We start from the raw sequence: 17,864 nt of genomic DNA, 5'->3' as shown, positions 1-17,864 counted from the left end.
AAAACCGGACAACACCATCATATAACATTAGATATATGGCATATATATGAAACCTTCATCACTAGCCATGCTCTATATTCAATCAACTTATGATACACATCATTGCGAAAAAACATGCACAAGATAAAATCATGAGAAGTAGAATGTTAATTGGCCATTAAGAAGGGGAAGAGTATTTAGTGGTATCCATAGTCTTTTTGTCTTTTTGTAACGAATCCAACTCTATTTACATAGAAGAGACATAAAAAGAAAAAGAGAGAGAACTCTTATCGATGTTCCTGTACCTAATGTTCTGAATAGTAAATTTGCACTTTGCAACATTAAGAATTGATTGTGTGTTTGAGTGTTGTGCTATCGTCGTGATTTACCACTCTTAGAAACTTTTCCTATAATCATGTCGTGGCTTATTGCACACAAAGAGCTCCCAAGGGGACCTCACAATTCCAAGAAGAGGAAAAAATGTATGAGATACAAATGAAGGGATCTTATTTGATTGACGCCCACATAAATGCATTCGATGACATCATTCAACAACGAAAGTAGTTGAAAATAAGTGTCACGTGTGAACCTAGAAATGTAAGTAATGATTTATTTGGGGTGTTAAGCATTAGCACAACATAAAACACACAATATAGAACACTTAAAAATAAGGACATATATTTAAAATCAATGGGCAATGCACAAGGTGGGAGAGCATGCAATGTGATGAACCCAAGGAAGACGCTAGTTGAGAGTAGTAGAAACAAGCACGAAGGAGGAGATCCACAACCAAAGGAAATGGAATGGTGTAAATCAATTAGCTCCATCGAGATCGAGGGGGGTCCATACCTTGTGTGACAATAACAACAACATACAATTGGTGCAAAACATGGTGTCCATGCATGGATGAAACACATCGATGTGAATTTTACCTACATCCAAGATCAGATAAATTTGGGAGACGTCAAAGTCTATCATATTTGAAGGTACAACTATGTAGTGGATATTTTCACCAAAGCTATTGGAGTGGACAAGCTCATACAATTTGGGGTAGTAGTTTGCCTACATCATTTGGATCCATTTAGCTTGAGGAGGAGCACATGATGGTTACCATGAAATCCAAGATCATTGTTCCACAATGGCACACCATGATTTCACTTGGAGGAGTATGTTGAGATATGAAACCCTAAATTGTGTGTGGTCAATGGTCATATGTTATGGAATAATGATACTATGAAGAGCATGCCAAAAATAAAAACTCAGTCGAGATATATCAAAAAAATCCCATGGATTTTGTTTAACACTTGAATAATTAAAGTATATAGCACAAAAAACAAGAGTAGTTTTTAGTTGCAACACTTCATGCTTCAAAAATGACAACAATAATAACATGTAAGAAACCCATTTAAAATAACAAGTAGGATTTTTGGCATTGTTGGGATTCTTGGGAATACACTTGAACCCATTTAGAAAATTCTATTGTACCAAAATGGCCGCCTACACAACCTTGAATCTTCATAGGACAATCATGAGAAAACATATGATGTACTAAATGTAATCATCCATCCAATCACCGTAAATAACGTCTTGAATAACATGAGTGACGAGGTGGGACTTGTCCCCTACGTGCATTCTAGCCCACCAAAGTCATCATATTTGTCAACACTAAAGAAGTTCAAATCATGTTTTAACATGAACCATGCATCTTCAAAGATATTGAGCAATGAAATATGGAGGATCTCTGTTTGAACAAACTTAAACACATATGAGAGAAAAACAAGAAGATCCATCAAGTTCAGAAAGAGAGTGAATGGCTTTAGAAGCCAATAAATCTTTCAAGTGTCCTAAACCTTTCCCTGACCATGAAAATTTAATTTGATGATTTATTTAGTTTTGATTTATCTTGTGATAGTAGGAGAATGATATGTATGTATGTTTTAGCTTCACAATCATGTTACTAGCCTACCAGAACGTATCATATGCTTTAAGTTTTGGTGCCACGTGTCATATTTGGTATTTCTCTCTCGTCAAGTCTCCATACTAGACAACACTACAAGTTCAAATTTATGAGACACTTAATGCCATAAAGCTGCAAAAGTGGTTGTCTCTCACTAACAAATAATCTGATTATTGTCTAAGAAAATATTTGTGTCTTGTATATACAATTAGGCAATACATATATGTATGGGAGATTTACCAATGTACCCCAAAAGTTGCCCATAAAAATTTGAAAATTTCAACATATAGTTTGATGGTCACAATTTCCCTATAAGAAAGTGATAGTTGAAAACCTACATTGGGTGATGGCATTGGCATCTAGTAAAGTAGTGCACATAGCGAGATTTGTTCATGAAGTGTTTGGTTGTGTTGATTAGAAATATGTATACAAGGCTCCACTAAGCTTCAAGCCATATGTGAGAGAAAAATATTTTGTAAATAATGGGAGAAAGTGTTCGAACATGGTGGATAGTTTGGTATTTTGTAAAGCAAAAAGAAGGGCTATTGGTCTAGTGAACATATGAGCTCTTCCTATCCAAATATTTATACCCATGAACACAAGTATTATTGTATTTGTGTATAAAATGCCTGTTGAGGTAGCAACGGATGTGAAGAACAAATTAGAATGACAAATGCACAATACCAATGATGCATAAATCCTTGGTTCGCCATGAAGTGCCACTCTGTTTGCTTGTTTTTGGTAAGCCTTATGCTCCCCCCATTCCCCCTTTTAAGAAGTCATTTCAAGCAAAATGAAGGCTAGTTGTGAGCATACAAGTGGGTAATGAAATCGACGAAATGAGTAGCGAAGCCCCCGATTGAAGAAAGAAAGGCATTTGAAGGCAAAAGTAGGTTGGGACTCGGAATGTGGAGGCACACACATGAATGCTACGAATGGGGAAGCGGTGTGAGCTTCCCATGATTAAGCAAGTATTGTATCGGTTTACTAGACACATTTGTATATGCATGTGTGATGTATGTATGTATCCACATACATGTACATATGTACTTTCTTTATGTGTGTGTATGTACATATGGAATGTATGTATAGAGACATACATACGTATGTATACGATGTGTATGCGTATGTATGTATGTATGTATGTATGTATGTATGTATGTATGTATACGGTGGGGGTGGGTATATTATATGGAGGAAGAAACGAAGGCATTTGATTTTGGATGAGGTTAGAAGAGGAAGAAGAAAGAGTGACGACGTTGGTTTTTTGCCATGGCTTTCTCCACCCCCACCTCCTTCTATTCTTCTTCTTCTTCTTCTTCTTCTTCTTCTGCCATCGCCAGCCGCAACAGTAGCTTCGTCTCTCTCTCCAACACTTTGAAAGAAGTAATAAAGCATCGAGGAATCCCTTCTTCTTCTGTTTCTATTCCTTCACCCCCCGCCATCACCATCACCATCGAGAGCTCTTCTCGCCCACAGAAGAAATGCACGGCTCATCACAACAAGACGCGACCCAAGAAGCACAACCCTTCAGATAAGAACAGGAAACCCCCTGTTTACCCTAAGCCTCCCAAAGCCCCTCCGGCCTTCACCTGGGGATGGGGCGATGAAGCAGAAGAAGGGACAGCAAGCATTTCCTCAGCTCCGACTGTGGTAACATTAACACCAACACTCTAATTCTTTCTTTCCTTCCCTTTTTCCAGTAGCATTGACTAGTAGGAAAAGGAAAACAAAACCCTAATTCATCATTTCCCTCCTTGATTTCTTTTTCTTTCTCAGTAAAAGGGAAAACACTCATTTTATTCTCCCCTATTTATTTCAGCTAGCTGAAGCTTGACTTTGATTCGACTTAAATTGCTAAGGAGGATCGCTTTGCTATAATGACAAGTCCCCTGTTCGATTCTCTGGGCAGTGACTTCTTTCCTCCCTTTTTTTTGTGTTGCTTAGTTTTGTTTTTTGATTCCTTCGTTGTGAAGGGAAGATCCATTACCTGATGCGTATGTGCTGCAAACAATGAAGATTTGCAACATTGTTTAATGAAAATTCTTGTTCTATGCATTGCATGATGATTCTCTTGACATAACGTTTTATAAATATTTATGTGATGTTTCTCACAGCTAGAAATATAGTTACTTGCTTCGTTACTAAGTTTGTGTTCAATTTGAGATCACATATACCTACATGAAGAGTTCTTTTTTGAATCCATGAATTATTTCTTGAATTGTTTTTTCGTTTTGTTTCCTTCGTTATAAAAGTGATGGATGTGTTGCAAAATCTTGTTTCTCTCCCATTAGCCTTTTGGTTTCATGAATTCGAGACATTGATGTATCATGAAGAGAAAATAGTTTGTGAATGTTGAAGTGAAAATAGTTCACTGACCAAAATTGTAATCAATTGAGATTAAACACGTGGTTATAGCTAGATTTAATACAGCAACATATGTGGCCATAACAACATGGTTAATCTTGGTTGACTGAATAAATGAAATTCATGGTGTTTGTGTTGAGCTGTCTTTATATTAACTATATGAGGAAATAATTTTTTGAGAATTGAATGTTAGCCCTAGTCTTTGCTCTCTACTCGAACTTGAATGTGAAGATTCACAATCTTTGGTTGATGACAATGGTATTTGCCCTCCAGTTTTGAAAAAGAGAGTCAGGATCTTCCCTTGGAGTAGAGAAATGAACCGACTTTAGCAGTAGTATTTTGATCGCCTGAATTGAATGGCAAGATTCCTATCTTTCAGAACTGGATGGTAACCATAATATTTGCTCACCACTTCCAAATGTGGAGATATGTGATTTTGTAGAGAAGTTGAGGTTAACCATCCTATTTGCACATCAAATCAGTGTGCGAAGGTTCGTGACCATTCCGAAAAGTGGCTGTTGACCGTAATATTTATGCATAAAAAAATCTAATAGTGAAGTTTGCTATCTTTTATGACAGTTGGTGTTAACCGTAGTATTTGCACACCAGACCATCTGGTGTGCAGTGTTTGCTCATCAAAATTTGAATGTGACAATTGAAAGAGTGAGTGCAAACTTTTGTGAGGCATGTTAGGATGAAAGAGGATAAGTATAGCTTAAGAACATGCCATTACATCACTTCTATACAAAATGTGAATAGTTGGGGTTGTAAATGGAGAAGTTAGAGCTGCCATATATGTTAATACAACATATTGGTAGCAATGCAGACTATTTAAACAATGAAGATGTGCATGATGCATGCACAGTGGCATCAACTCTGAAAATGTAGTATTTGAGATGAAGAGTGAATGTGCCGATTGTGAGATGTAATGCAGAAGATGTGCAAAGGAGATAGTGTTGTGGTGAAATGTTGAATGAAAAAAAAAAATCACGTGCAAGATGAATCTTCACCCATGTCAATACAACAACTAAAAGGTAAGTCAAATGAAACTAAAATGAGCTGCCACAGTCAAAAGCACTACAATATTAGAGGAGGATTTGTTGCTCTGTCTTGTGTAGTAATTGTGATATGCTGGCTCTGGCTCTGGCCCTAATGCATATTGCAAACCAATGTTATCTGCTGGTCAAGCTCACATAAGCAAGCATATGATATGTTGGAGTATGGAAGGAGGAAAAACCTCAAAATCCTCTTATCTTTAGCGATGAAAATAAATGAAACATGTAACATTCCTAATATGAGGAAGAATGATCAATATAACTGTTGCCTTTATGATGGAAATGGATAGACTATGTATATTCCTTGGAGATGCATTCTATAATAAAACCTACCTATTAACAATATAAAATCATATTGAAGAATGTATATGGTGTGAATGTTTTATGGTGCACAAAAAGGTTAGATTTGCGTAACTTCCACCCAATTTTAATTATGCACTAAATGGTTGGGCATCTATTCAACCCCCTATCATATACACATAGAGCTATGAATCCATGGTATATACACAATGATAAGTATATAATAAATGGTTGGTTGACATATACAACTTGGGCTTCATTGTATATACATGGGTTATTATCTTTACTGTGTGTATTTGCCCTTCCATCTTCTTGGTTCTCAGAGGTACCTAACTAGTAGCACATAATAATGAGCTTATCCAATGTATTTATATATATCATGTTATTATTTTTTTAGTGGAAATGAATGGTGCATCTGTAAGTAATATGCATGTGTCAAATAATCTTTTAGATTTGATAATTGTAAAAACAATCCCTAGATGTTTGCAAAAAACTTGGAAATTTAGGCATCAATAATATTAGCTCCATGTGGTTTCCTGATCTACTAGATTATGGGGGATCTCCCATTTCAAAACATTGTGACAACAATGGATAGAATACAATCTATTTATATATATGAATTATTGTTCATATAATTTGGTCTTCTCTATAGAATAATTATTAAGAAATCTCTTGGTTCACATAAGCATGCACATGAATGATTATTGTACTTCACTCGGGCCTCAATTCCATCACGGTCTTCTCACATCTTTTATAAATGCATGAAGAGGTCACAAAGTAAGGTGTCATCAACAATTAAAATGTTGTATGTTTCAAGGTGCTTGAACATGAATTGCGAACATTTGCCTTTTTTTTAGGGATGTGACAAACTAGCGCGATGAAGTTGAGTGTTGAGATTTGAACAAGAAAAGGCCATTGATGATCAACTACAAATCTCAACTTTTTTCGGATAGTATAATCAGACTAGGACAAAACCTTAAATGGATAAGTTGGGTATGGTTCATGGCAGTTGTTGATCTCGTGTTGAAAGTAGTTTAATTGAGCATCCATGTCTAGGCTCCCGTCTCCTATAATTCATTTCTTAGTCCAAAAGGTCTTTGCATGATTTCCTTTTGGCAAGGATGGTTTGAAACAAACTCAGACTACCTATCAATTGGATTACAGGATCCATCTTCGAAACTGAGGTGTGCAAATAGATAGATGCATGTTATCATGCTTTTCCTTCTCCAAGACCTAGGAATAGGTCAAGCCCAAATGGACAAATGCTTAACATACATTTTCTTTCTAGCTTATGTGATCGAAGACAAACATGGACATTTATATCATACTACTAACTTGTGAAGGTATTTATCCAATACTTCTCCATCCATCTATATTTCAAGTTTCTCGTAACGAAGTATTACCTAGAAAATGGGCGATGATGATGATGATGGCATGGCATGGCATGGCATGGCATGGCATGGATTATTGTGGAAGGTCCAGGCATCAGAAGAAGAAGAAGAAGAAGACGAAGAGGTATGGAGCAGAGTGGCAGATGATGAGGTTGTGGAGCGAGTGTGGAAGAGGCTGACAGCATATGATTGCATCAGAGTTGGATCCACATGCAAGGGGTTCAGATCCATCCTCCATATCAGCAAGGTTGTGGCAGAAAATGGGCGATGATGATGATGATGATGGCATGGCATGGATTATTGTGGAAGGTCCAGGCATCAGAAGAAGAAGAAGAAGACGAAGAGGTATGGAGCAGAGTGGCAGATGATGAGGTTGTGGAGCGAGTGTGGAAGAGGCTGACAGCATATGATTGCATCAGAGTTGGGTCCACATGCAAGGGGTTCAGATCCATCCTCCATATCTTCTCGTCCAAATCCACCCAACTATCTTGCTCTTGCTGTTGATGAGGGGGAGCAAAATATACCTATAATAGACTTCAATGATGAAGACTCAGTGCATGCTTTCGGATTGATGACCTTTGATCCTGAGCATGACAACCCCCGGGGCTATGAATTTCTTTGCATTTAACTACACTTCTAGAAACGGAACTTGTATGGCCATGTCTTATACTTCCAACCTTTGTCGTTGGCAAGGGCTTTCTCCGTCCTCACCATGGAGCAACCTTATTGCCAATTAAGTAGTATGAATATTGTTGTTATGGGAAGAAATACCGGAATCCACCAGAATGCCATCTCGCCCTATTCACTGTGGAAGAGACGATCAGAGTTTGTCATATATCATCTCGCTCGAGGCACATGGACTGAGATCGAAAGCCCGGAGTGTGAATCCTCCCTCGTAAGGGCCCATTTGATCGATTGCTATGGTGTGTTGCACATGGTGGCAGGTGTTGGCATTGTGTGGCTTCCTACCAATGTGATCAAGAGCCCCACCAGCGTGTGCATCTGGAGGCTCAACATGCCAAGCAAGAGTTGGTCGGAAGTGGCAAGAATGCCAGCTGCAGTTCTCCATGAATTTGTGGCAACATTGATTTCGAAAGCCTGCAGTGCATGGGCAAGGATGGAGTGATCTACTTGACAAGCCTTCTGAAGGAGGTTCTCATACACGACATGGAGACTGGGGATTGGAAATGGTTTGAGGCTGACTACTTTGACGTGGACAAGGGATTTGTAGGGTTCATTCTTGAGCTGTCTAACCTCGCCTTGTAGACTTGGAGTTGTGCTAAGCTTGCTTGGGCAGATGTTTTGCAGTGTTGTCATGAATCATTGATATTCTGCCTATCATTTTGTGAATCACTTTGTTCCTGTTTTAGTGACATCTAGGCAGAATGGAGGATGTTGTTGACCGTGTGCTGGATGTTTGTTATACTGGACCCAAAGCATTTTCATGGGATGGTCAGTCCAAAGTGGGTATGCATATAGACTAGTAACGATGCTCTCATTTATACAATTGTAGATAGTAAAATTATGGTTATGATTGTTTTACTTGCCAATGAAATAGAAAATATCCGATTCTCTGTAAACTTGTGAGAATATTCTCTGTACTCCTGGCTTATTCAAAAGGATAACTACTATGTGGAATTTTCTTCAATCTATGGCTATACATCGATATATACTTTTTTACATTATTTCTAGCATATTTTCAGTACGCTATAAGAGGCTCTTTAGTCAAAAGAAGAATGCGGAGAAAACAAACTCGGATGATAAATCATAAACTCAAGGCTTGCTTGTATAGAATATACCTAATTTTGCTAAATGGCATTCTGAAAATGGTGTGTTACTTGGCATTTAGCTGAATAGTTGCTGTTTATCTCGGTGAAAGGGTTTACATCAGATTGTGGTTTACTATCATCATATGGCTGGCATGTTTGTCATTACCAGCTTTTTGCCGCATGCTATTTCATTTATTTCTTATGCTGGTAACTTTAAATTTGATGAAATCTGGAAAAAGTGGGGTTTCATGTTCAGAGTGCACTTACATGCTTCAGTTCAATGAGAACAAGAACTACATGGAGGTGCCTAGTGTGATGCAAGAAAGTGAATAGAGAGATTTTTGGAAATACTTATAAAGATTGCTGAGAGAGGTCAGAGTTGGACAGAACTGAGATTAGTGGCAACGTAAAAAAACGTCAAAAGGCTAAGGACAAATGGTCAGTTTTCTATTTCAAAAGCTGAAAGCCATCTACTCATAGGTTCAAGACTAACGTGGCTCTTCATTACAATGACATGTTTGCATTTGACAACCTTTACCACCTTCATTTTGAGAAGTGTTTGCCCAATGATATACGGACAATCTTAGTATATTGAAGTTTTTGGTTTCACGAAACTAAGGGCTACTTTGAATGGCTCCACATTTAAGGTAACAAGTATCTTACGGGTGAAACAATAAACATATAAAAACCCAAACAGATTGAATTATAGAAATTAGATCATGGGAAATTACATATATCTTTTGTGAATACTCTACTCTTGTCAATGTTGTTTTCTTAATAATTTTGCACTGAGGTTTTAACTTATTTACAACAGTAAATGACCTTTCACTACTGCAGCAAATCACCAGTTCATTCTTCGGCGATGTTTGATTATGTTATACTATCATAAGTAATGTTGGTGTGGCATAAAAATAGCTCTTGTATGGTCACTATCATATTTTGCCTTGGTATTTTCAGAAATATAAATACTGCCCTACTTTTTTTTAATGGCAGACTTCAATTAAGTTTTTCTATTTTAACTCAGGGTTTACATTAATTGTGCATAAGATCAATAGGAATCCTCGTGAAACCTGTCTTGTAACCAAATAAAATTTTCTTATATACTAAGATTACCAAAATTTGACGAGTTACAATACCATTACTTAACCCTTGAATGTTACTATTATAATATTCAGAGAACGAAAACACACTGGCCCTAGAAAACTTGCAAATCCATGTTGCGGTAATCACCTTTCTAGAAGCACATTCACGCTATTTCTATAAGAAATGCAGACTTCGTATACCTCACGCTAGTGGAAGACGATGGCTTATATACAAGGTTCAAGGCTTTTGCTGAATCACCCATAAGGCCTTTCTGCTCTATATAGCATGTAACCAAACCAAGACCTTTGCTGCTTACAGACTCAGATGCCAAAGTAAGATCAATATTTTACACTTCGCAACCACATTCCTTCTCCCTTCGAATGTTTACTGGTAATAATTCTCAATACAAAAATCATATCTGAGAATAACTGCCTTTTAACGATCACGGTTTCTCAGATGACGAGATCTTCCTCTTTAGACCAGCAGCAGTAGATGCAGGTCGGTGTTGACTGAAACTGGCTCTACATGTTTGCAAAAACGAAGAAAAAAAAAGGATTTCATACTTCAAATAAGCTGTGCTATATACAAGGTTTCTTTAAGGTAACATATTTCAAATCAGCTTTACTATAAGACTTATTTAAGGTGTCATATTTCAGTAAGATACTATTATGAGAGAAGGTATCAGAACAGATTGATTATTATATGGGGCACACTTGTATAAAATAACTTACCCGCATGTTGAGCATGAACCATGCTTCTTGCAGAAGATAGACAAGCATACAGAACATATAAATCCAGTATCAATTATCTTCTTATGGCAAAAACACCTGTGCATGTTTCAGCAATCTTATAAGGTGCATCAGCCGTGGTGGAAGCAGCTGGTTGAAAGATAGTTTAAGAAAAATGACTTGATAGCTACAGCAAATGCCGAGATACTCACGATGCACGAAAATCAACACCAGTAGGACGCGGCAATTGCAGAAACCTTCGAGAGTATAGATCAGTGGCAAAAACCATCTGCATGCAATGACAAATGTAACCTGATACTTACTAGTAAATACACTGCGAGAAAGCATTTTTAACTCAAAATTTAAATAAAAAACATAGTGTCAAATCACATAATTCAAAGCTCATCTATTACTAGTGGAATTGCAACTGTTAGACTTTTCAGACAGAGTTAGTCTCTTTTGCCAAAATATCTGCTGCTCACCATAAGATATTGAAACATGCCTTCTGGTAAAGTCGGTTTCATGTATATACCCCCAGTTATATGTGCTGCCTGTTAACATTAAAAAAATTAAGCTACGTAGTGGTTTACCTAACAATCTCATGTCTGTAGATATGTCACCTGCTGCAAAAATGCTGAATGTTCTGTACCCACCATACAGGCATCAATAGGGATCTACATGAAAAGAAAAGGGAAATAAGCAGGGTCAGCAGTAGATCTTTTTCAAAATATTAGTTTGATGCATACTAATCATATACGGATGTTTTGACAACTAGATCCCAACCTACCATCATGTGCTTTGGTTTTAGGAAGAGTTATTTCTATATGCATAAATATACTCGAAGTAAATTTTGGTAAGGTTGTCCATTATCAGAGAGAGGTTTCCCCAAATTGCAACAAAGGTTACACAAATCTGAATGCATAACCTAATGATTATAAGAACCTTGGTCTTTCTTTAACTCAACCTAGTGCTGAGGTGTGAACCATCAGAGAGAATGCAACAACTTCAATAAGAAAGAGGTAACTTGATAAGGGAAGATGCTATTTCACCATTAACCGTTGAGCTGAAAACACAGCATTCATAATAGCCACATACCTATGCAGATCAAGAAATCCACAAAGATGGGGTTTAGTTAAATACAAAATGCTAAAAAAAACAAGCACAAAATAGGGATTGTTAATACATACTGTTGGGGAGCATCACCTTTTCCTTGCAAGCACAGTATCTGTGACAAAAACTCCTCTTATCAAAATACATTTTTTGAAAATGTGGGCATCTACATGGACATATTCATACTAATTCAAACTTCAGTCATTAGTTTACGTAACACTTTTAACTAATGCTGATCAGTAAAGCTAAATTTATCGAACAATTTTAGAGATTAAATTTAAACTTTGCTGTGGAACCTAATTGATTATTAATTACAGAGTAACAGAACTTAACGTTTAAAACAGAATAAAATTAGTAAATGAATGTAAGGTTTAAAATGGAATAATTGCTTATATATGTAATCCAAATTGTGTGCTTTGCATAAATGTATACAGAATGTAAATAAATAAATATATACCTAATGATTTGTATTGTGATTTAACTACAAAACTGTTTCTTACTTTTTGAAATGAAAAGAAACCTCAAAAGAATTCTTACAACATTATTAGTACAGTAAGATAGAAAAGCAAGTTCCGGTAACTTGTAAAATACCAAAACACTATGCAAAAGATAATTCAACAAATAGGAACTCAAATTATTCTGCCTTTTACAGAGGTCATGAACAAAAGTCAACCAGAAGAAGTAGCTCAATGTGCAGAATAAAACTTTGACCCAACGAAGGCCTTATATTCTCAAAGTCTAAATGAACATTTAATGTGAAGTATTACCCGAGGTTGGGGGTGTGAAGGACCGGCTTTAAATGTTCTTTGTATATCTGCATTATGTCAAAGAAAATCCTCCAACCTTGGGTGCAAGAATGCCTTAATATAGTGGATGCACAACCAGATTCACATTTTGAATATTTCATACTGATATTTTGGAGTGGTAAAGGTAAGGATACAGCAAAGTGACATTGAGAGAGCTCCAGATAACAGAGAAAACTCGTTAAAATTCACTTCTTCAGGTAAGACATTTTCCTTCTGTAAGAACCTCTCCAACTGTTTTAATATTCTTGATGGAAAAGAGGCCTGCTGTCTCTTATTCCTACTCCCTGAAGGTTCACTTGAGCTGCTTTCAGAATTGAACACAAAACCACATGTGCGGGCTCCATAGGCTATGACAACAAGCTGGTTTAAGTTGTTCAGCAGAAGAATTGAGTTCATGAATAAGACCACCTGGATTGGAAATTTTAATGAGCATGATTCACACATATGGTGGTACATCTTCATATAACATATCCATGGAAACCAAACATTTTGCAGACCATCTATTCAAGAGAGCCTCAAATCTAAACTAGAAACAGATCAAAGTTTCCTTGATATTGATCATTTCTTTAAAACTTTCATTGAAAATCCATAAGATTTCAATTCTGTTGAAAACTCATTTAAACAGAAAAGAACGCCTACGGAACCTTGATCATATCCACACACTACAAGATTCTCTGATGAACTGTTGAATGAAATAATCGATATCTAAAAAGGTTTGACATGGGGTGCCTCTCGATCCTTGATAGGGTTCAAACACAACATGATTCTCTGATAAACTTTTGCAAAACAAAAAATGATTAGAAACATTTGATCACAAGGTATTTAGTGATCAAACACAAAGCAACGAGAAATAATAAAAAGTGTCTTACATGAAAGGAATGATGACTTGAATTGTGTGATCACAAGCATGCATAGAATGTGAGCTTATATTTTACATGAACTGACAACAAGCTGGTTTAAGTTGTTCAGAAGAAGCATATTACACGAAATGAACAATGACTAGAAACGAGTGATCACAAGTAGGCAGAGAATTGGAGCTTACATTTGCAGGTATATAGCAGTATAACTTTGTTAATGCAACATCGAAGTGGAAAGCAAACATTTTGCAGATCATCTACTCAAGAAAATTTTCAAGGAGATAAAAGTTTTCAAGATATCAATCATTTCTTGAAAAAGTTCATCAGAGCATCTTGCAGTATTGGGGTAGGTTAAGACCCCAAGGACTCTTGTCATGTACACTTTGATGTTTCCTCCTAGAAGCTCTCTCTGGTTCTTTCTAGGGATATTTGACTTGTGCAAGCATTATACTTTGGACTTCTGGCCTTGGGCCACCTGGAAATTTTTAACCTACACTGTCCAACTGGTCCAAATGCCCACTTTAATAAAATGATGTCGCAAACCCCCTAGATTTTATGTTAAAACTTGTACGATCCCTCTCTCACCCACCTACATCTGGTTGGTCTGGACTCACCTATACCTGATGAGTCGCTACTAGAAGAGAATCTATTAATTCTCATACACCTGGACAGCAAACGTTTTGAAGATCTACTCAAGACAGCCTTAAATCTAAATTTGAATGAGATAAAAGTTTCTGGATATTGATCATTTCTCAAAGAAGTTCACCACAGAATGATTAGAATCAACACCAGATACATTCTCTTATGAACCTTTGTACAAAATTAACAATGATTAGAATCATTTGATCACATGGAACAAGAAAAATGAAAAGCATCCTACAAGCATAGATGACAAGCATGTGTAGATTGTGAACTTACATTTTGCAAGAACTGATTGAAGGTGAGACCTGTAGAACTAGTGCTCCTCCTTCCCCAAAAGAATGGGTTAACATCAATGAGAACTACCACTTGACTTGCATCATCTGAGCTCATTGCAAAATATAGTGGATTCCGAGACAACATACTGTAATTAGAAGAAAAGAAGATGGTATTGCTGCAACAGGAAAGGGAGCAAAATACTAACCTCGGCCTCTTTGGTTGGATGCTTCTTCCATTTATTATAAAAATAACCTTGCAGCGTGTAGCTGATCCTTCAAATTGACAGATAGTTTTACTGTGTGAAATTATTTTGGCTGGTTGGAATACAATTAAATGTAGAAATTGTGCTCTACTTTGCATATCTATTGCCTCATACTTTTGCACACATAGACATGCGCATATTTGAGGAGTCCAGTCGTTCTTTTTCAACATTTATGCTTAATGAGTTGTTTCATATGAGTCTAAGAATTATGGACTGTACTAATAAATCTCTTTCTTCCACCCTTGTTGTGATTGATATGGTTATGGTGCTGCTAGTTGGAGACCATGATGATTAGAGTGTCACTAATTGAAGATCAGGTTAGAAATATTGAGAATCGACTAGATAGGCATATAGAGTTACACTGATACAGATGAATATGTGGCAATACTACATATGAGAGTAGCTCACAATGGTAGTCCTCCCATGCACTCACACCTTAGAGCATAGATCAGTCCTCCCATGCACTCACACCTTAGAGCTTAGATGAGATCTGGGCTAGTCAACTACAAAGTTAGTTGACACAAATAATAGCCACAGCAGCTGTGTAAGAGATAGAGGGTGGATATTTATATTCTGTGTTTGGTCTTATTGTCACATTAAATATGCAAGGCAGTTGATAGTAGCATATAGTTCCTTTTCTGTCAACTGATTTATCATTTAATATGACCCAACACCCTAGATACAAGCTAGTGCTAGATAGTACTTATCTTAAATTCAATGGCACATACTTCAAAACTAAGTACATCTTAGCCTACCAATACAGAATATTCTTCTAGTCCAATTGACTAGTCAATCCCATTACCCTACTTCCCTCTTTCCTGAATACATTCTATCCTACACATATACGGTTCCCCACATTTACATCTCATCAGGTTGTACAATGGCTACTCCTCATTTGGGGTGCTATCACAAAAAGCACACTCGAAGAATACATGTGGGGATAAACTGACAAGTTGGGATTGATAATTGATTATATCTAACAGATCATTAGGGTTTGGGGTGCAAAGATTAGACAAGGATACACTAATCTTCCTGTAAATAGACCTAAAATATGTCAAATCGTAAAAGATGTTGGGTTTTAGATAAGTTGCATTTAACGATAGGTACAAGAGATTTTATTTTAACAATAAAAAAAGAAATACATGTCATAGGTAGTAATTTGTAATTTTCAAGTAGCAGCAACAATATTGAATGGGGAAGTCTTTTATCCATGCCTAAAATTTAATGACAAAAACATTTTTCAGATAAATCTCCTAGAGCATAATTGTGTTGATATACAAGATCAAGAAATTCTTTTGGGACTTCTAAATGTAAATACAACATTTTTAAAAGATATATTGTATTTAATATTGTTCTAGTGGTTATTCATGTCGTTTATGTCGCAACAAGAAAGATAATTCATGTACCTATGAATATTAAGTTGATGAGACAACTCTTAATGACATATTATTGAGCACAATCGTGTTGATATACTAGACAATCCTAGTTTCTGAATGGAAAACCCATGCTCTTAAGAGTGTAATCTTTGAACTAATCCCTAAAAATAAAGAAATCCCTTGGATAAAAAGTTAAAGAGAGAAATTCTTTGTCATCTAAATTGATGAACCTTAGATTACATTAAATTGTATCAATATTACAAGTTGTTTTTGGTCTGGGCATTTTTACAGCTTCAAAATGCAAAGGCACACTCTTGATAGACTAAAATTTAAGAGCTACACATTACTCTAATCAGTAAACCTATTTTCACATAGAATGATAAGAATGTGATATTTAGACGACATTCATTATAAATATGTGGCTTATTCAATACATAGTGAATATCTTGATTGTGATTTGTGGCTTCTAGATGTGGAAACCCACTTTCAAGGGGCACACTTACTGACATGAATTTAAGCTATGATGGTAAAAATGCAGCTCAAATATTGCACAAATCGCTCCAGCCACGATGCTCAATATTGCAAAATTAACAAATACTGTTTCAACGAATCAATACTTCTTATAAGAAAGGAATTTCTTTTCAATTTAGAATGATCGAGACACTCTTTCTCAAATGTTTCAATGAATCCATGCCCCTTACAAAAAAGGGATTTTTTATTATTTAGAGTGATAGACATGATATCTCCTTCGATTGTCTTACCAAACTACATAGAATGACAAAAATGTGTAGTGAGAGTATCACCATAGCAATCAATGCTTTGTTTATGACGAAGTCAATGCAGGAACATGCATTTGACTCAAATAAACATGTAATCAGTTTGACCTCATGTGGAATGACAATGAAGCAAGGCCCATGTGAAACAGCTCATGGAAAAGAGAGATGGGGTACCATTTAATTTGGATTAATTTCCATAACATGTAAAGGGACACACTGGTTTTCCGTTAGCAAGGAAGCGAAAATTGCATTAGAACGTTTTTATACGGCAAATTTTGTATTAAAAAAACAAGGAGAAGATTGAGGAGAGTCATTAGAAGAGATATTGGAAATCTAAACACTTCCAGAAACTACTGTTTTTCCCATAGTGGGCAAACAATAATGATAAATTAGATAAATTATCGGGTACCATTGTTTCGTTGAACGAGATAAATTAAGCAATGCAAGATTGAGAATCAAAAGTAAAAGCGTAATATAAGACAATTAAAACTATCGTAAGATCTGATTCTATGAGGTTTCATAGGCCATCCAACACTTATGTGGTGGGCTCTAAGAAATGTTTGTGATTGGCCCAAAGCATACGCAAATTGAGCAAGAATATTTGATCAACCCAAATCACAAACATGCATGTGATCGATCCCAGGCATACACGTGTAAGTGATTCAATGGAGATGATAAAAAGTTGTGTTAACGAACAAAAAGTTCAGCGAAGAGACTCTGTATTAAAAACAACAAGAACTGAGAGAGAGAGAGAGAGAGAGAGAGATAGAGAGAGAAGAATACCTGCGAGGATTGGCGTCTGTGAAGAAATCGGCGATAGGGTTTCAATTGATCAAGTGAAAAAACGAAGTAAAAGGGAATTACTGTGGGCCGGGAGAGAGAGAGAGAGAGAGAGAGAGAGAGAGAGATACCCTTAGGGCAAAGGGAGTACATTCGTTGTAGTGAACCCAAGTTGTACTTGTAATTCGTTGTAGTGTAAGCACATTGGAGGTGCTCTTGGGAAATCTCCCTCAACTTCCTTCTAACTTCTAAGAATGTCTTCTTCTGTCGTGGCCCCACAACTCATATCTCACTTCCCCTGAAGACAATGGCGGTATCTGGGCTCTCTCCTTTGCTTACATTCATTAGAT

General features: G+C 36.5%; 2 protein-coding genes across 4 annotated transcripts; one reads left to right on the top strand and one right to left on the bottom strand.

Annotated features, from left to right (window-relative positions):
- Positions 1–3,165: 3,165 nt before the first annotated feature.
- Positions 3,166–4,106, top strand: PSRP6 (plastid-specific 50S ribosomal protein 6). The gene is made up of 2 exons (XM_087330011.1): positions 3,166–3,589; positions 3,759–4,106. The coding sequence occupies exons 1-2, from the start codon at positions 3,209–3,211 to the stop codon at positions 3,771–3,773; spliced, it is 396 nt and encodes a 131-aa protein (XP_087186137.1). The 5' UTR covers positions 3,166–3,208; the 3' UTR covers positions 3,774–4,106.
- A 6,187-nt stretch (positions 4,107–10,293) lies between these two features.
- On the bottom strand, positions 10,294–17,628 carry LOC147855874 (general transcription and DNA repair factor IIH subunit TFB4-like). Of its 3 annotated transcripts, none has more exons than XR_015530866.1 (12): positions 17,518–17,622; positions 14,526–14,592; positions 14,321–14,424; positions 12,680–12,953; positions 12,507–12,553; positions 11,817–11,854; positions 11,679–11,724; positions 11,250–11,303; positions 11,112–11,180; positions 10,842–10,941; positions 10,633–10,728; positions 10,294–10,422 (listed from the first exon to the last, which is right to left on the bottom strand). XR_015530866.1 is itself a non-coding variant. In XM_087330733.1 (12 exons), exons 2-12 carry the CDS (start codon positions 14,554–14,556, stop codon positions 10,344–10,346), a joined length of 915 nt encoding a protein of 304 aa, XP_087186859.1. In that variant the 5' UTR covers positions 14,557–14,586; positions 17,518–17,628; the 3' UTR covers positions 10,294–10,343. The 3 variants fall into 3 exon arrangements, 2 of the variants coding, with proteins under 2 accessions (XP_087186859.1, XP_087186858.1); XM_087330733.1 differs by having other exon boundaries at positions 10,842–10,918; positions 14,526–14,586; positions 17,518–17,628; XM_087330732.1 differs by having other exon boundaries at positions 10,842–10,918.
- Between the last annotated feature and the right edge of the window lie 236 nt (positions 17,629–17,864).

The sequence above is a fragment of the Azolla caroliniana genome, unplaced genomic scaffold, assembly GCF_043228905.1.
Source record: "Azolla caroliniana isolate FFs.n. ecotype wild unplaced genomic scaffold, voAzoCaro1.0.p SCAF_14, whole genome shotgun sequence".
Taxonomy (NCBI): Eukaryota; Viridiplantae; Streptophyta; class Polypodiopsida; order Salviniales; family Salviniaceae; genus Azolla; species Azolla caroliniana.
The sequence above is the reverse complement of the archived record's forward strand: the minus strand, read 5'-3'. Positions and strand labels throughout refer to the sequence as shown.